The sequence below is a fragment of the Erithacus rubecula genome, assembly GCF_903797595.1.
Source record: "Erithacus rubecula genome assembly, chromosome: 1".
Lineage (NCBI taxonomy): Eukaryota > Metazoa > Chordata > Aves > Passeriformes > Muscicapidae > Erithacus > Erithacus rubecula.
In genome coordinates this window covers 32,321,173-32,341,840 of record NC_136658.1, presented here as the reverse complement: position 1 = coordinate 32,341,840, position 20,668 = coordinate 32,321,173, and the positions used below count along the sequence as shown (strand labels likewise).

General features: G+C 37.8%; 1 protein-coding gene across 12 annotated transcripts in view; it reads right to left on the bottom strand.

Moving 5' to 3' along the window:
• Nucleotides 1-20,668, bottom strand: part of DLG2 (discs large MAGUK scaffold protein 2) — a 966,889-nt gene that overhangs the window by 372,504 nt on the left and 573,717 nt on the right. For all 12 annotated transcript variants that reach the window (XM_079303594.1, XM_079303596.1, XM_079303599.1 and 9 more), the window contains one exon: nt 11,234-11,287. In XM_079303594.1, coding sequence (XP_079159720.1) covers nt 11,234-11,287 — 54 coding nt within the window. The remainder of the gene's footprint in view (nt 1-11,233; nt 11,288-20,668) is intronic.

The window sequence follows — 20,668 nt, the reverse complement described above, 5'->3', positions numbered from 1 at the left end:
GTGCACATTATTAAAAAAATTAGTATAGCTCAATAATTTCAAGATAAAAACACTGTGCTATACTCACGTTTCCATCAAATTTGCAGTCTAAGTCCTGAATTTGGACATCAGACAAGATTAGTTTTGTTATGACCATGCTAATGTTCACTTAAGCTGTTCAAAGAACAAAACAATCACACTTGTCAACATTCAGTATAATGTTTCTCCCTAGCAAACACAAAACAATGTGCTCAGCACAAATAATTTTTGACTAAAAAGAACCCAGAATTTTAAATTGTTGTCACCTTTAGGAAGAAGAACTTACAGGTACAAATTACTCAACAACTGATTGAATATGTTAATGTAAGATACAAAAGAAATGCATTTCAGTTATTATTTCTCCTTATTAATAATCTCAACAAGTGGAAACTTATCGCATGTAGAAATCTTTATTTCTATTACCTTCAAACTAAGCCAATCTTATATGGAAAATTTTGAGGGCTACAATTTCTAAGATCAGGAAAACAGATAATATCTGTGGCATCTTGGGGTTTTCTACTCTATGTTAAGTCATCTAAACAGTGATTTAAAATGTAATTTACTCTCAAGTCTGATTCACCAGATCACTGCATTAAAAGTAGCATGAGGTTTTATTGTGTAAAATGTGCATTAGAAATCACTCATATTCCCAAAATGCCTACACTCACAACTTGCAACAGTAGGGACTTCAGAATATTTGCTGAAACTGTGTTAAAGTTGTGTTAGTTTTACAGCATGGATCAGCTAATCCCTGGCTAACAGTGGGGGGAAATAAGAGCATTTAAATGGCTAATTTTGTGATTTTATTAAAGGAGAGTAGTGTCCCACTGAGATATTTTTATATTGCTATAGGGAATGAATAAGAACACACTTTAGCTATTGTAAAATTTTTAGGAAGTTACCATAAATAACAGGAAAAAATGCTGCTATGAAAAATACTGAATAATGTTAAGTGCAATATCTAAAAGATGACAAGAGAAGGGTATATTTTCTATCCATTGTTATTACTGATGTTGCATTATGTGCTGACAGGATAAAAGCCTTGCCTTGGCTGAACTTTAACAGGTAGGTTGCAAAGCAAAACATTCAACAATTTTAGACATAAAAAAGTAAATATTCTTAAAATTACAAAGATGAGTTCTGGTAAAATAAATTTCAGGCATACTTCATCTTAAATGAGTGAAATACAACTGTAATCAAAACATAATATGCTCAATAAGACATGAAAACAAGATTTTTCTTTTCCACTTTTCATCAAAACAAGCCTTCTCTTCAATACTGAGCAGTCACTTTCTCTTTATTTCTTAGATTATCCAAGGTCAAAGGAACACATCTGTCTCTGACAGCAATTAATCTGAAAGCCTCCAAAATGAAGTCTTATGAAAAAGAAAAGCTTTCTTCCTTTTGCATAATTAAAACCACTAAGATGACGACATCTGTGCTAGTTCTTCTTTCATTTTGTTCTTCATAACAGCTTTCAGTTAAGTTCTACATGTTCTAATACAGTGAATATTGACCAATTTAAGTCCCATTGTCTTGAATCACAAAAAACCCCAACTATAGGTAACTAGTTATTCACTTGCACCCTTTATGCTGTTTCCCAGACATCCCAGAGCATCAACTCCATGGCAAAGTAACTCAAAATAAAGCTATTGCTACAGAAAAATAGCCTTGTATACTTGAAGAGCTTTATCAGCTCCTTAGAATCACAGAATGGTTCAGGTTGGAAGCAACTTTAAAGATCATCCAGTTCTGATCTCCCTGTCATGGGTTTTAATTTTATACGTACATATAGACATGTATATATTCCAATCAAGTATTTTATGCAAAAGACAATGGGTTTGATGATTTAAGATCATGAATTGTACTATAAAAGGATATTTGATTATGTTAGCCACTAGATCCTTGCAATTCTACCAACTCAACTGACCTTAGCCTACTGCTACAATATCCAGTAAGGTTAGCTGTGGTAGCATAATATATAAAGAATTATACAGAAGGAAAAAATAATTCAAGGCTAGGGAGAGAATGACAAAACCAAATTCAAATGACATTTAATTTAGGTCAGGTCAGTCCTTGTAATTCAAGGCGGCTTCAGATCTCCAAGTATTTCAAACAACTTTAACAGGCATACACTGCATTCTACAGCACGTGCCAACATCACAGGTAAATTAAAAATTAAGTATAGCTGGGTGTAGAGGAGGGGTATGTACATACCCACACACTCTCATATGTATATAGTACATATGATTTTTCTCAGTGTGATGAAAATAGTTGAGAATGCAATGCCTGGCTGGCTTCCCCCAGCAGAGGCAAAAAAGGTAAGAGTAGCACAACAGGAAAAGACTTTGCAAAAACAAAGCACTCTACCTCTTTCAAGGGGTTTATTACATTGTCACCCAAAGGACCGAATAGTGGGTCCTTTACACACTTCCTGTGCTGTGTCCACCTGAAGCTGAGGGACACAAATGAGTGTAGGATGAGATTTCAGTTCAGTAAGCTCCTTCCTCCCAGTCTGCTAATTGCAACATTTCAAATATCCATAGCAAAGAACTCCTTGATTGAATCTAAAGTCCCAGCATTATTCATAGGCAATTGAAAATGGACAGTATTATAATTTCAGAGAATAGAAGTGTGAAGGAATAATTAGATACGTGACCAATGGAGGCATTTACTTGTTGGATTGACCGGATGTTGGTACATACAGATCAAATCAAGGCTTTTTATTTTTTTATGCATTATGATATGTAGTACTCAAATAGGCAATGCAGCGTTCGTTCAAAAAAATCCCCTAAAATAATGAAGTTATTTTACTTCAAAGTAAAGCTTTTTTCTTTAATTAAAAATTACGTCTTTGATAAGGCTTAAATAATAAAAATGCGTTCTGAACTTAAAAGCAAAACACATCACAAAAAATCACATTTTTATTTCAGAATTGCTTTGCCCCTTCTTTAAAGATGTTTTTTTAAAAACAGTATATTTTAAAAGAAAAGGTTTGAAATAAATTTATTTTCAGGTATAAAAACAGTGGGTATGAAATAGAAGCAAAATAAATCCTAAGACCCCATTCTGTACCTTTGCTTTGCATTTTCAACAGAAGCAGAACATTTTTTATGCTGTCACACTAAAATCCATTTAGGTCATCAGACAGCAGGATGAAAACTTTTCTATTTTGCATGTTTAAGGGGAGCTATTTTGTGTTAGTTCACTGGTTTTCTATTCTGCAGAATTTTTCCACTTTTCCACTATTGACCACAAAATATTTTATAAACATTATTTAAACCAAGCCTGTCAATACAGCTATTATAAAAGCAAAATGTCTTATCCCACTGCAGAAACAATGACATGCAGAATACAGCAGTGTTTGCCAGGACAAAAAACATTGCTGTGATGCAATTCAAGGGCCAAAAGAGACAAGCCAAGCCAATGCAGCTTTTAAAGACTAGCACAGAGTTCTACCAGCTTCAGCTTTTCCATTGTAATGCACATTAATGACAGGCTGAAAGATGAATATAAATACTAAGCAAAACTGCAGGGTAACAATCTGGAAAAACATAAGTCATTAGATATAATAAGGTGTGTAATCTGACTTTCAAGACTATGATCAAACTAATTAAGAAAGAAGCAACACATTTATTCTGAGAAGTCAATGGAAAAATATATATACACCTACATTATTGTATTTTTATATATTTCAATATAGTATTAATAAAAAATCCAAACTCCATGAGTTTCCTGCTTTTGTAAGAATTCAGATGCTATCTTTTTAGACCAAAATTTATTTTTAGTCTTCTATCTGCTATCCTCAAAAGTTTGCTCATCATCTATAGTCATTGCTGTGGTTTAATCCCAGCACCAGCCAAGCCCCACTCAACTGCTCACTCCCCTACTACAGCACGATGCAGCAGAGAACTGGAATGGTCAAAGGTAGAAAACTTGTGGATTGAGATACAGACCGTGTGATAGGGAAAGCAAAAAGCCAAACCCACAAGCAGTGCAAAACAAGGAGTTAATTCACAGCTTCCCATGGCCAGGCGGGTGTTCAGCCATCTCCAAAAGAGCAGAGCCCCACACATGTAATGGAGACTTGGGAAAGCAAACACCATCACTCCAGATGTGTCCCCTTTCCTCCTTCTTTCCCCCACTTTATGTACTGATCATGATGCCACATGGTCTGGAATATCCCTCTGGTCAGTTGGGATCACCTGTCCTGGCTGTGCCCCCTCCCAGCCTACCATGCACCCCCCACTTTCTCACCAGTGTGCCAGCAAAAACAGCAGAAAAGGCCTTGGCTCTGTGTGCACCCTGCTCAGCAATAACAAAATCACCCCTGTATTAGCAACTGTTGTAATCCGATACCAGAGGTATAAGGAATGTCTTACCTGTCCCTCCTGTCCTTATCCTATTGGCAGACAGCCAGAAATCTCCTTCCTGACCCTTTCCTAGAAAAAGCCAAGACCTGAGATGCTCTTCCTCTTTTGCCCTGCTACCACCATGCAATAAAGAAAAGGGAAGGAGCCTCTTTTGAACCTCGTGCTTGTCTCATATGCTAGACCTAGCTCCTTCTTATGGATACAATAGGAAGAAGTTACAGTTTGTAGCAGTTGGTGCCCAACGTGGGGCTGGAACCCACAACCCTGAGATTAAGAGTCTCATACTCTGTTCAGCACAAATCCAAAATAGCCTCTTACCAGCCCCTGTAAAGAAAGTTAACTCCACCCCAGCAAAAACCAGCTCAGTCATATATGACTTTAACATTAATTATGTAAAGACATGCTTTATTGTAATAATATATAAGGTCACCTACCCCCTCCAATTTGCTTATCTAGGTCTGCAATGAACCTACATTCTTACTATCCAATAAAAGCCTTTAGAGCACTGACTGTGCTCAGAAATTCACAAATTTTCCTCATTCTTTTCATAGTCAGGTGTGGCAATGTGCTCCCATCCCCAACCTGCCTTTTATATTCCAAAATAACTCCTGCTCAAGTAATAACCCTAAGTGGTGGTCAACTATGGATATATCTGATCCTGACAGCTGGACTGGAGACAGGTAACAACATGATAGCCAAGAGCAACATTTGGGCAATACACCCAGCTAACCAGAATGCTGGTCAATGTCCAACTCAAACCAAATTTGGAAGAAACTAGCATCTATAGTCACTATGCAAATGTGATTATGACTCTATCATCTTACTCCATGAAGAGTGGACAGCCCAAAGCCTGCTGAGCTCTCCTGCATGGCAGTGGGCTGCAAACCAGGAATGCCTCTCAAGGTTACCAGACTCCATATTACATCAGATGGTTGGTAAGTGAATTGGGAATGAGCACATTGAAACTTGGCAATCTTTCAGAAAGGATGATTAAACATTGGCATGGGCTGCCCAGAGAGGTGGTTGAGTCATTGTCCCTGGAGGTGTTTAGGAAAAGACTGGATGTGGCACTCAGTGCCATGGTCTAGTTGACATCGTGGCTTGATCAAAGGTTGGACTTGATGATCTCAGAGGCCTTTTCCAACCTAATTGGTTCTGTGATTGCAAATGCATAATCCTTTAGACATCAACCATTGGCCAAGGCTGAAGCTAAATCTGGATCCAGCCACATCTAAACTTCCTTCCGAAAGGAAGTTTCGAACACATTGGGTCCGTTCTGAACCTCATGGCTTGATGGGAAGATCCCCCCAAAATTCTGTTCACTTTGCAGTAAATGCTCAGGTATACCTGGCCATTAATTCTTGTCAAACCCCACTGCTACATTTACCCCTGAACTTCTCTTACATCAATATAAGACAGTTGCTTCTCACTTGAAAGTGAAGTGCCTGATTCCATCCACAACACCAGAACAGGAAGAATTTATTTTTCTTTTCAGCCTTTAATCTTTTATGTGCCTCCTTCCAATGTGCTAAATCTAGGTGCACTAGCTGAATGGCAGAGAGGAAAGCTGAAAGTTTCCCTGAGCTCCCCATTTTGGCATCATCCTGGCCACCCCACTTTCCTGAGCAAGAGGTGTCACAGGGCAATGCCCTGCTCTGGGAGGGGCTGAACCCAGTGTTCCTGAGCTGGGATGCACCAAAGCAGCTGCACATCCACACTCTCTGTGGGCACACCCAGGCAAGTGAAAAACAATACAGAGATTTACAGTTCATTGATTATAACTCATGAAAACATAACCGATGGAGTTTAAAAATTACTTCTTCATGACATGTCTTGAACATATCTTCACAGAACTCAGCACAGCCAGTATAGTCAGCAAATCAAACCAATAATAGCATATAAATAAAAATAATAATTTTAAAGAACAATGTGAAACTCAAGAAATATGAAGAATTCATTGTGACTGAAAGGAGAATAAAGTACATATTCCTTAAATCTTATCACTGTGACAAGATGGGGGAGGAAGGGAACAACCACAGCACCTAGAAGAACTTTTCCAAATTTTTTTGTTAAGATGAAAAGAAAATAAAATTCCACCATAAGATAAACAGAAAGGTTCCCTTTCTAGAAGGGAAGAAGAATTTCTAGAAGTGATGCAGCAAAGACAGCCTTATAACTACTTTTAACTGAACTATGCAGCTTTTTGGAAATGAAAAAAGAAATATTATTTATTCCTATTATGCCTATTCTGTGCAACAGAGAAAATGAGATGATTCATATGTTATTAAATTAATGCTTCTCATTATACAAAGAGATCTAAAATTTACAGCCAAAAGAATAGAGAACAAACAAACTCCTACAAATGTTTAATTGTGCTTAAAATGTCACAGAATAATTCGTTTTGTACCATTGAAGCTTCCTACCAAATTTATTCCCACGTCCAAAGCTTGGCAAACCAAAGTTTTCAAACCACTGAACCTACAAAAAAACTTAATTAACTGTTTCTTCTGTTAATTGCTGCAGGCCCAAATTATAAGGAATAACACAGACAATAATAGAATAAGGCCTTTTTTTAATCTCATCTAAGAAAAGCATACTGATGAAAACCAGTGTCACAAAGGATGACTTTTTTCCCCAAAATATTGAAAGGTCTGAAGAATGTCATCAGTTGCAAAATGTTCAATTATGTGATTTTAAATCATTAGAGGGTTAATGAAACAGATCACTCTGTTTTCCACTCATATACCAACTGTAAAAGGGGAATTTCTTTCAGGTGGATCAGTGCAAAAATGGCATGTGAACATGCTTTGTGAATGCTGACCATCACTGTGAGGAGCTTCTCCCAGAAACACTCAGGAATTCTGGAGGAAGATGACAGAGAGGATGAGCAGAGCTGTTCATGAACTGAGGGAACATCCCATAAAATGAAACAGTGACACAGGTTGTGCCAACAGCCCCATGAAATCAGGAGAAGTCTCCATCTGGAATGTAACAACACTAAAAATAGCCTCACCTTATTTAGGGATCTATCAGGTTACCAGTTGTGGCTAGTAGCTACAGAAAAAAATACCATTTTCATTCACCAAAACTTGAAAATCCATGCTTATTTTGGTGCTTCATTTTGGAAATAATTTCTACATGGCATAAAATTAATTACTTAACTTTGTTAGGTAAGTACAATGAAAATTACTGTTATGTAAGAAAAAAAATTCATAAAAGAAAAATTAATTTTTTTTATAAGCAGCACTTATTTTGCAAACAGGTGAGTGGATAGTATTAATTAGTTGTCATGAAAAGTACCTTTGAAAATTGCAACAAAAATCAAAAACTAATATGTCAAAAATTTTTTGAGACATATTGCTTGCTTATGTATTTCCTTGCCTTTTAATTCTATGCAACAAGTTCATTTAGAAAGGGTGCTCTGATTTGTGGAAGGCAAACTCAATTAAAAAATTCAAGGACAACCATCTAAGACTACAGAAAGACACAATATGAAAAAAAAGAATCTGAACTAATTAGAAACATGATCCAATTAGTAGGATCTGAAAAATTCTTCTTCCCATCCAGTCTTCCTAGACTCCAAGGAACTTAATTTGGCAATGGGAGCTGAAAACCAGGGATAAATAGCAGGAATCTAAGATCACTATAGCCCTAAAGAACAGCACTTCTGGGCATTTTAAACACTACAGTTCTGAGAGAGGATCAGCATCTTAAACCAAGGCTGCTTTTAGCTATGGACAGACAATGTTATAATTTACCTTGGATTCTCTAATCCATAAAAGAATTTTTTCTCAGAGTGCTAGATGTTTATTTTATGGCAACTAAAAATCAGTAGACCCTTTCAGAAGTGCAAACACCTAGCTAGTTAAGTCTAAGGATACTTAAACACTCACCAAAAATGTTCCTAGGCACTTACAGCCTTCCCCCAGGCATGTCTGGAAGTCCTAATAATGCTGAAAATGCAGCTGCTTGACACATGTTCAAACTTCAAAAATCGTAATTAAATCTAGCTTTTTGTTATCTCTCTGAACTGACCTCACCCCAAAAAACGTATTTTAGGGCATATCTGCTAAATTACATTTCCTGTAAAATAAATGACATGACGATGGCTGCACTATCATACACTTAACTCATCCAGTTTGGAAGATTTGTCCCTGTACTTCCAAATATTTAAAAGAGACAAAACTCCCCTAACACCCCATGATGCTACAGACTGTATTACAGGACCAACACAATACTATAGGCTGTGCTGGTTTTTGCTGGGATGGGGCTTATTCTCCATAGTAGCCTACATGGAGCATTAATTCAATGTGTGGCTACAACAGTGTTGGTAATACACCAGCATTTTGGTTATTGCTGGAGAGAGCTTGCACAGCATCAAGGCTTCTTCTCCTTTTGATTTTACCCTTCCTGTCCCAGGAGCAAGTTGGCTGGGGATGGGTACAGGGTTTGGAGGCAACCTAGCCAGGAGAGATGACCCCCATGACCAAATGAATATTCTGTATCACATGGTGTTCTGCAATAAAAGCTCAGGGAAAGGAGGAGCAAGAGAACAGTCATGGTTATGATATTTGTCTTCTCAAATAACTGCTACACATGATGAAGTTTTGCTTTTTAGGAAAGGCTAAATATCTGCCCGCTGATGGGAAGTACTAAAAGATTTTTTTTTATCTTCACATGCAACTCTGCTTTTATATCTCCTACTTTTTTCCTGACCCACAGCAGAGAGGAGTGAGAAGAGTGTTTGGCTATTGGCAAGTCAATCCACCACATCCTGTCACTAAATATGTATTGGGAAGGATCCCTGAACCAGGAGGGGATGCACACAGAAGCAAACATGGATCTGGCACACTGACTACAGCATCTCCCCTGCAGAGGAAATATAAAATGAAACCAAACTAAATTAAACTGCATTACTCCTGAGAGCAAGAAAGAAAACACAGCCCACTTTCTCAAATATTAGTTTGGAGGAAGAGGTCACTTGTTCATGGCATGTTTTAGTGTCTCATTTTTGAGAATGTTCAAGCATACAAATCTTAAACAGAAGAAATGCCTATTTGTAAAGCAGGGACCTCAAGTTCTGTGGGGCACAATGGTGCCCGAGCTCATCAGACAAGTCATGGTGAAGTCTTTCTTAGTGTCTAGTGTTAAGTAAGTCCCTCAGTGGTGGTGCTGCTGTGTCCCATAACAAAGAAAAATAACTCTTCCCAGGCTGGGAAGAGCAAGGCGACAAATTCAGAGTTGTCTATTTCTACAGTAAGCACCTTCTGTTTATTTAACCAGTTCACATCACGTGTTGGAGACTGAAACAGCCTACAGGCACTTCTCAGCCTACTGTCAACATTTCTCTTGAATGTGTTTGGTCATTTGTTCTTTATTATTTAAGAGAAAGGAATTCTAGTACAAAAGTGGCATAAAAGTGTGCAAGTATTAATAGGATGTGTTAAGGCAATAAATCATACTGATCGAACATCTTGTCACTAGTGTAATTGCATCTGTATTTAGGAATTCTAACACCGTAGCTGCAGAGGATCCTGGGCACAGGTCCAGTGCTGAAAATGAGAACTGGGGCTCACAGTGTCCCTTTTGGAAGACTACAGAACACTAAGTGTAAAATGTCTCATCAAAATACAGGAGAAAAGCCAGACAGACCTATTGAAAGTAAGACCACAGCAGATGGTTTTGATGTTAGGATGGAAAACTGAGACAGAAATGATAGGAAGCCTTTTTAAAAAGCTGCATGCAAATGAACAGAGAAATTCTATTTAACTTTTTCACACTTTACAATAGTTCATATTCCCATCAAGGGACTTAATTCTCTTCTGCTTTAGAGCACTGTCATTCTTCTAAATTGCTCTTGGCTGTGATCTTTACCTGTGCTCTGCACCATAATTTCTAAGTTTTATGAATTGTCAGTAACAAACTGGCCAGGACAACCCCTATTAAACTTCCTCATCAACAGTCCTCTGAAAGACACAATCCAGCAACATGATTGGAGTAGGTAGATAAATGATTAGGCTTATGCACTGGTATAATAACAAACAGATGTGGACAAAACACGACAGATGAGAGACATTAATTAGGAGCTTCAAAAAGATAACTCAGATGATGCAAGAAGAAAGATTAGATACTGGCTGGCAAGCTTTGTGCTACTTGCTTTTTTTTTTTCCTCCAATCATTTAAGCCTGTTACTCTGTGATGTGTTTGCTTTGTGTTTCTCTATGTCCTTTATCTTCAACTATAGTTGTTTTTAGTCTAAATGACAATAATATCAAATGCCTGTAGAAAAACCAGATTTTTAAAAATTTAATAAAAACATGCATTTATTTTAGGATAATCTGTTTCCTAGAAGTCATAAAAAAGAAGAGACATCAAGAGGAAAATATTAAGTCAATTAGTTTGAGCTGTTATTTATCATGAGCAATTTCCATCTACAAAAGTAGGATAGACAGACAAATGAAGGGATATTGCAGCATTTTAATATCCACTGTGCATCTGGGTATCTTTCTACTGACCTAGCAGGGTGTGCATGGCTCTAAAAGGAAATATTCATGTCACTGGTAAGGATGACAACCTTAATGAAATCACGTTTCTTTTTTTTCAAAAAAATATTAGTTAGCAAACATAAACTACAAATTTTGTGTATATAATATGCTATGATTCACCTGAGTGCAATTGTCATTCCCAATTTCTTTTCCTAGAAAATAATTTATTGTGTAAATGTAGAAGAAATTATTTATTGCAAGATTTTTTTATAAGATAACTTCTATGCAACACTAAACATAATTTTTGTGTGAAAATAAACCAACTCTACATACTTATAAAAAAGCCTTAATACTTACATAAGGGATTGTGTCCAAGGTGTCTGTGTTGACAATTATAGGGGCAGGGCTCGCCTGAAAGAGAGAAAAAAGAAAGAGAAAATAAATTTAAAGATGTGAAATTCATTAATATTGAAATACCCATGCTGATATATTAAGTCTAAAAGCCTGTTTTCCCATTGAATTCAAATCATACAACAGTACATAATTGTGGGTACTGCTCAATCAAGGATGAAGGAAATAGATTTTCAGCCTCCAAACCACAGATCACTGTGGCCTTTCTTTTCAGATTCTCCAGGCTCTGGACCACATCCTGAATATGTATTATCCAGTTCATTTTCAGGTCAAACTGTAAGAAACCTGATGTATTCAACTTTCAGTTAGGGGATGTTGAGGGTTTTGGCTTTTCTACCTGACAAATCCACCTTTTGTGTTTGAATCAAGATGATTAACTGATCTTTTCAGAGGATAAACATGTAATGTTTGCACTACTTAGAAGTATTGTATAGGTGTATGTTTAAGCACATATATTATAATATTTATGTCAAAGGTATATAATTGGCATGGTTCATATACACACAGCTGAAGTTCAGATTGAAATACAGACCAGTTTAAAAAGACTTGTGCATCTGCAAAGCTGCCCAACCTGATCTTTAATTTCTTGGTGAAGTTCATATCCAGACTAGCTTCCAACCACCTGAACCTCTTGCTCTTCCCATTCTGGGATTCAGTGGTAGTGACCCAATGCCAAGCTCTGATATGACCCAGCTACATAAACCTGGCTCAGACTCTGGAGAAAACCAGAAAGTTGTGAGAATGTGTAAGCCAGAGGCAAACACCATTAGTAAAATGTCAAATCAAGGCAGGACTGCCGAGATGGGGTTGTAAATAACACAAGGACTCAGGAGGATCAACGTGGTCAGTGCAGTACAGGGAGTGATGAAAGGCACCCTTTCTCAGCCTCACTACTTGGGCAGCACAGACTCTTCAGGCACTGTACTGGGCTGATAAAAATACTAATGCTCACCCAGTGGCTCACTAGTTCTATTCATCTACACTGTGTATTTGTCACTGAATGACTGTCTGCACTGTAAACTCTTACAAACTGCAGGGTCTCTTTGTGCATGGTAGGCATGAACACAGCACTGCTGAAAACACTGATAATATTTACGGTGGGATTTCAAAACCTAAGTAATAATCCAAAATAAGAAGGTGATGTTAGTGCAGTAATTCAAATAACGTGAGAATAACAGGTTTTTCTTCCCAGTTTTTGTGCAGTCATTCAACACGAATTCTGTGTTCAAAGGAATTTTATATTACTGGACAAAGTGTACTGCTGATTAAATGCCTTAATTTCTATACAATGTGCCAGCCATGAATTAAAATTAAATGTATACAATTTGGTGTGTCTGCATTTCATGGGACGGACCAGATGTCATGGTAAGGTATTATTTGATATTAAAATGCTTAATATCTCAAAAGATGATATATGCCCACACCCTGTTTATTCTCATTGTGCCCCAAAACACTGGACACACTGAAGTGATAGGTAAAAGCTGAAGGCCATACGATTATAATATTTTTAGCTTTAGTCATATGGAATGTACCTATAGTTGCATTATCATTGAATGATACAAAACAAATTATTTCCTTTCTAGAATCAAAATTTTTACTCACACTATTATTTAGCTCAATACACTTTAAAAGTGCACCCTTTGCTACAGGAAGAATAAGCTTTAGAAATTTTGACAGTATTGATTTTATCTCCTTTTTATTTTTACCTACTGTGTTGGTCTGTTACCAACTACAAAAAAAAAATTTTGCAATTTTCAGAATAAAACTATTTTTCCATTGAAAATTTTAAAAAATAGTAGCTACTAAAATAACAAAAATCTTCCAGGGGTCATTTTCCAGAGCATTTGCCCAAATCTCTTTAACCTGTTGAAGAACAAAAAGTCTTTTATGTGTATTAGATCATCCTGAAGTAAAGGTAAAGAAATCAGAAACAAATGTGGGAACACCTGGGACTGGACAGAGTACTCCTGGTGCAGTCTGACAGGGGATGGATGAGATGTCCAAATGACAAATGACATCTACTGACTTTCCCTCATCCACAGAGCTATAAATTTCTCATCACAGAAAGATGTTTGGTTGGCAAGGTAAAAATCCAAACATTTGTAAACATTTGTACATTGACCTCCCTGTTTTTAATCACCTCCCTCTGCCTTTTGTGAGCCTTGACAAAATGTTCTGGAAGCCCAGATGATGGACACTCACCACAATGCTTCCATTTTTTAGCTTCCTACCTAATCCTGATCCCTGGGTTATCACTTGGGTCCATCATCCCTTCCACAGCAAAAGTCTGAGCATTTAAAGCTGCTCATGTGGTCCTTCCCTGACTGCACCTGCTACAGAGCCTGTAAAGAATTAGTTTTCAAGACAATATCTCTCAGAGTTCATTTCAAAACTGTGCTTACTGTATTCTTTCCTGATTGGAAAAACTGAACTCAACTATCAAACTAATGATTTTCTGCAACTGGGGCATTTATCCTGTTCACACAGATGGGCATGAAAAAATTCATAGCACAATAGTTTCAGATGAATACAGTGACTATAAAAACTCACTCACAACTAATATCATCAGTGCATTTGCCTTCTCTGTTCCTCCTGTTCATATCTGTGCATCTGTGTGTGTGTGTGGGAGGAGAGTGCTTCTTGTTACAACTTGTCTTTTAAGATTGTTTTTGGGTTGCTTTTTGGGGGGGGGAGGGGGTGTTTTTTTGTTGTTTTTTTGGTTTTTTAATAAGAAATATGATTTAATATAAACATTTTGCTCCCATCTCTCTGATATATGGTAATTTGAAGAACACTAACCTCCTGAGCTGCAAAATTGCATTAAAGTGCAGGAAATGGAGATTATTTCATTAGCTGGGCCCTGTTTGTAGCTCACGCTTTAAAGTAGGAGACTTCAATCATGCAAAGTTGAGAAGACAGTTTGCAATCACCACTGAGAGCCCAAAATACAGTGGAGTACACAATACAAAATACATGGAGTACACAACAGCATCAAAACAGTCCTGTAACCACAGTGACATTACTGAAGGGATAACAACAGTATCAACAAGGAGTCAAAGATTTTACTTTCTGCCATGATCTATGGGTGTCTGTGCTGACTTGAAAACATGTCACATTGGTTCACCAATTCTCAAAGAAGAAACTCAGGTATCTCTGTACTTCCAAAGGAGAACATTGACAAGTCTGTGAACCAGGATTCATCAACAGTACTCCCAAGTGTGCATAAATTAAGAAAGGCATGCACAAACATGTCTAGATTCTCCTGAGAACCTCTGGCTAGAGTATCTTTGGGACAGCACTGCCTCTTATCTCTCAGTCTGTATACCCACAGAAATGTATACAGTCTTTATCTAAGCTTGAGACTGGGTGAGAAGAAATACCTTTCTGGAAGATAATGACTTTATTCCTAACTCTGCACTTTGATCTCCTCCACAGTCTTGACCAAGACACTGAATTGCATTTTATCAAGTAAATTACACTTTACCAGCTTTTCCCAGATGCAAAATAAAACCAAACCAATCAACAGAAGTGTGAATATTACTGAGTGCAGTGAATTGAGCAATCCTGTTTTCCCTATTCCTCACTCACTTCCCTCTCCATCCCAATCCCTAACTATACATGAATTTTATACTAAACTGACAATGTGCTGTGCAGTCAGACTCCCAGCTCCTGCTCCCTGCATGGACCTCTCTCCTACCCTTGACTGGAAGCACTGCTTTCAGCTGAGCCATCTCTGTGCTTTGAAAAAAGGCATCACACTGACAGCTGCAGTGACAGATTGGCATAGCCAAGACAAAACTTGAGTAGCTTTGGGGAAAAAAAATAAAAATGGGAAGATATTTTTTTCTATTTTTCTTCCTAAAGGACTCAAGCATAACTCACTTTGTTTCCACAAATATATACAAGATTGTTCTGCTTGCAGCACATCAGACACTCTAGTTGCTTTTCTGCTAAAAGCACAACTTAGAAGCAAGATAGAGTAAAAGCACTTGAAGCCAGCAGAAACAGAACAAAAAGGCACATGGTCTAGTTCATGAGCAATTACTCTGCTACCAAATTCTCTACAAGTGTATGACACAACTCCTACCTCTCAGACAAGGTCAACTTTCCCTCTACCATGAATGCCAGCATTATCCTGGTTTACTGGTTTCAATCATACTACTCACAGTTTTAGAGACTATCCATATCATACTGGGCTGCTTTCTCCAGCATTTGTAAGCCCTTATTTTAACTGTTCCTACTATGCAGGACTATATTCAACACCAGACCACAAAATCACAACCATACTTATGTGGCCACTGCTTTATACATCATAAGCACAGCACATCATTTTTTAACAAGAAAACACAACCAAGTATGTCATCATTTTCAAACTGCCCACCTATGCTTACTCCTAGCTGCAATTTTAAATTTCATGGAATCAATACTGCAGGTAATGACCTCTAGGATAAGTCCAACCAATAACCCAGCACTGCCAGATCCACCCCTAAGCCATGTCCCTAAGCAACCCACCTAACTGGTTTCTGAACATTTCCAGGTACGGTGATTCCTGGAATCCCCACTTCCCTGGGCAGTCTGTTCCAAGCCTTGCTCACCCTTTCAGCAAAGACTTTTTTCTTAATATCCAATCTCAACCTCCTCTTGTTCAACGTGAGGCTGTTAGAACTCTCTACTGCTTTTCTTGTTAAGGAATCACCATCATTACTTACATTATTACATTTAATTAAATCCAAAATAAGGAGGTGGTAAAGTTGAGAGCAATACAAGAGTTTATATATTACCATTTTAAAACTAAGTTGAGCTGTCAGTGGCTTATTGCCATCTTGTGAAGGCAATGAACTCTGGACTGTGTATCAGGGTTAAAGGCTCATTTTTCCAGGCAGTCAGCCCTAAATCTGAAACACTCTCCAGAACATACATTTGCAGTTTTGTATTAGTGCAAAATGTTAGCATTTTGTGTCTTAAAAACATGAACTAGAGCAGTCCCTATATTTGTACACGACTAGGGTACGGTGCATTTCTCAGATATAAAGTGTAAGACTGTTTAAGGCCTCAAGAAAGTAATACTGAATTAGTTTAAATTTCTGTATTCAAGAGTTTCACAATTGCAAGAAATAGATGTACATTTACACACAATGACAGGAAAGATTAAATGACAATTTAGATGTCAAAACAGTAATTCTCTGGCATGCTATGAGGCCTCAAGATCACAGAACACACAGCACCTTTTGTCATATTTACTACTGAATTACAAACTGAAAGACTAAGAAAGATAAAAAGTCATTTCATTGCTATTAATCAGAAAATATAAAAGATAGAGAACCTCTTTGAACATCTAAAGGATGACTTTTTAGCACTGAGACATAAAACAGAAGTCAAAAGCAGCTTTGCTTGCAGGCTGCAGCTGCCATGAAAGAAGTAAAATATCTCAAGAAATCCTCAAGACCACTCCCCTTTTAATATAATGCAACCTCATATAAAGCTATGTAGTTTAAATGTAAATTGCACTTTTCAAAGGAGGGGGCTGGCCTTATTTGCAGACTTGGAGTTTTACTTTTTACTTAATCTGCAAGAACAATTTACCATTTAAAATTGTCTTAATTGGCAATATAAAAAAAAAAAAAAAAAACAAAACAAAAAAACAAGAAAACCCACACTAAAGAAATATCTAACATTTCTGTCTGGATTCTGAGGCTATCAGAGGGAATGACAAGAAAGCACCTACTATACAGTTTTGAAGTTTGCCCTGTAATGATCTTACCTTTTAGCAGGTTGAAATAGCAACGATCAATATAACAGATATATTGGTATCTGTCATATCTGACAGATATGTTTGCTATATAACAGATATATTGATATATCCCCAATGTAAGATCTGATTAAGGACTTAGAAATATCAGTGGGAAAAGCTCTCTGGCCACTGGAACAGGCTTCCCAGGGCAGTGGCCACAGCATCAAGCCTGGCAGAATTCAAGAAGCATTTGGACAGTGCTCAAAGGCACATGGTGTGGCTCTTGGGGATGTCCTGTGCAGGGACAGGAGTAGGACTCAGTGATCCTTGTGAGTACCTTCCAACTCAGGATATTCAGTGATTCTGGGATAATACACATGAATGCACACAGACTCAAAATAGACCAGAAGAAAAGCACACATCCAGATTTCAGGCATCCTATTTGACCTAGCTGTGTGCTCAAATTTTTTTTCCCAGCCTCAGTATGCACAAACACAGAACTCCTTCCAGAGACAGAAAAACTAAATCAAAGCAAAACTGCAGGTATTTCTTTTATGGAATCCTAGAATCGTTTATGTTGGAAAAGAGTTCTAAGGTCATAGAGTCCAAATGCTAACCCAGCACCAAGCCATGCCTCTGAGTACCACATCTTCAAATACTGCAACACTTTCTCCAAAGGCCAAGCAGGGCCAGAGGAAAAACAATGTGTGATCCCAGTACAAACAATGGAGGGGCTGGATTAGGACTGCACTTGCAACCTAATTGCAAGTATCTTCTCATATTTGGCTTTTCTCCTTTCTTTCAAAAGTCAAGGCTGCCTTACCCAACATATGCTTTTTATTTTTAAAATCATGGTACAACAAGCTTACAAAGAAGTTATCCAGTGCCTTATTCTGTTACCTTCTTATATTTACATGAAATAACTGAAATTTAAGTGTAACATTCCTGCAACAGATTATAAAAACCCTTCTCAGAAACACAGCAACAAATAGAAAGAAAATTATAATGCAGATGAAAAAATAAAAGAGAGAGAGAATGCCAAACTAAAATGTGAAACGGGGGAATTACTTAACAAAATTCAGTGTCTGTTTATGAGGTTTATCAGAACATAAATCTTAAAGAATGAAACACCTGGTTTCAGTTTCAGGTTAATCTGTTACATTCAGCACAGTAAACAGGAGCCCGGAAAGAATGGAATCCGTGCCAAAGAATGCTCGTCTCTGCTTAGCAAGGGCAGAAATCACCAAGGCTTACTGGTGTCACAGTTAAAACTCTCCACAGAGAGAAAAGAATAAAAAATACAAAAGTTTTAGAGTTTTGGAAATATTATAATAACACAAATAGCAAAATCACCATCAATCTTGTTTTGGCACTGAAGTGGTCATGAGGAGAGCTGTGAATTACTGTGGTCCACATCAAATTAACTCACTGATTCTGGCTAAGTATGTATAGAGGAAAAGCTATTTTGCCAAATGCTTTCAATTAATGTGTATACATTAATGTATATAGGAAACTTAAAGAAACAAACTCGATTTTGAATATTTGCAATAAACTGCAAATTCAGGTTGGCCTGTGTTGGAATAAAGAATATTTTGCTTTTTATGTCAGTGGAAGTAAACTTCTACCTTAACGTCCTCTGGAAAAGTTTTAATTGATGTCCCAGAGTGCTCCTTTATGTCCCAGAATCTCTAAGTGGTGAACAAAATTAACTAAATAATTCCATATATATCACTGGCCCAACAGCTTGTTTCAAACCCTAAATCACTGCAGGACCACTGCACTCACAGTACATCAATGTAAAAGATAAACATCCATGTGTGAAGTGCAGCCATCCAGGGCTCAGGGGGAATCAGCTCTTTTACATGTGGCATAAAATGCATTTCTCAATGGAGATGGGCTGATACATAAATGATAACCATTTGGCACTTTACTATAGGGCTTGCCAACCATTTCTAAACCTCAGTTTTCCTACTGATGTCCTTCTGCCTGAGAACCCGGGTGCTCTGCGGGTGACTCACAGGACAGCACGTGCCAGAACTGCCAGATTTTCTGTAATTTTACAGGTTGTAGCACCCAGCAGGAACATGACAAGCTGCCAAGCTCAGCCAGGGCTCTCCTTATGAGCCTTTGTAATGCCATCAGGTTGTTACAGATTAAAGAGGATGGTCTCTGCTGAATGACGCAATCCTGATGTAGGACAGAGTAGAAATACTCAAATGCCATTTTCTTTTGGTTTTTAGGACCAATTTTCCTCATAGTTCTTGAGCAGAGAACAAAAATCAGTCTGATTTCTAGACTTTACACCTTGTTATTATCACTCCGCTGATTCAAGTGTCTTGTTTAAGGGGTATGCCCTACTGAAGCATGAATCCTGTGTCCCTTCTGCCTGCCTTCAGCTCCCTACTGGATGGAAATAGCAAGGGAGCACTGAGCTGCAAGGGAGGCTTCAGTATGCTGGACACAGGTGGTTCCAGCCAGTGTCACACCAGGACAGGAGAAACAAGTAATAAGGAAGAAAATGGTGAGGAAAAAGAAGCAGCAAAGAGAAGCCAGCATGTCCCAGCTCCAGCCCCATGTGTGAGGGACCCCAAGTCCCTCATCTCCCTAAAGGCACTTAGTAAGACCTGAAGTCATGGCTAGAGGAAGGGAGGTGTCTGGAGTGAAGATGAACCTCAAAATTAGGTGTTTTCCCTTAGTGCGAGTCTGTCATCTCTGTTTCTTGATATGCAACTTAATAATTAAATGTTTATGTAAACTGGCAACAAAGTTAAATTCATTAAGTCAAATCTGCTTTGCCTTCAAAACACCAGTTATTCCAAAATGTCACTGTAAAACAGATATTTGTTCAGCACCTTTTATTTACTCATTCTATTTTCTGAAAAACCTACAAATCAACTATTGGAGGTGAGACTGGACCACCAGAAGAAAGCAAAAGAGCAAAGTCTGGTTATGAAAGAAAATTGAGTACACAGTGTATCCTGTGAACTTGAGTGAACTCACTCAAGCTTGGCTCTGAAGGGAGCACCTGACTTGTGGCTCTGTTTATATGACAATAAGCCCAAGCTCAGAAAACCACTCTTCTGCAAGTTGAATGTAGCAGAGTAGGGGGAAAACAAATCATGGAATGGTTTGACTTGGGAAGGACTTTCGAAACTCATCCAGTTCAAGGCCCTGTGATAAGCAGGATCACCTTCAACTAGATCAAGTTATTAAGAGCCCCTGCAACCTGTCCTTGGATATCTTCAGGAACAGGGCATTCACCAACTCTCTGAGCACCTGTGATGGCATTTTACCACCATCACTGTGAAACCCCTTCTCCTTATATCTAATCTAATCTAAATCAGTCATCTTTCAAATTAAAACCATTAGCCCCTACCCTGTGACAGCAGGTCCTGTTAAAAAGCCTGTCCCCATCTTTCACTTAGATGCCCTCCAAGTACTGCAAGGCCACAATAAAGTCTCTCAACAGAGAGAAAGTAGAAGCACTACTGTGGCCACAAGGAAAGCTGTCATGTAAAAACAGAAACATATCAACTAGGAACAGATTAACACATATACTTATACCCTTATACAGCCTCTATAAAGAGGCACTTTCCATGGAGAAAGAAAGCTACACCTACTTCTCCTCACATACTCTATTAAAATGCATT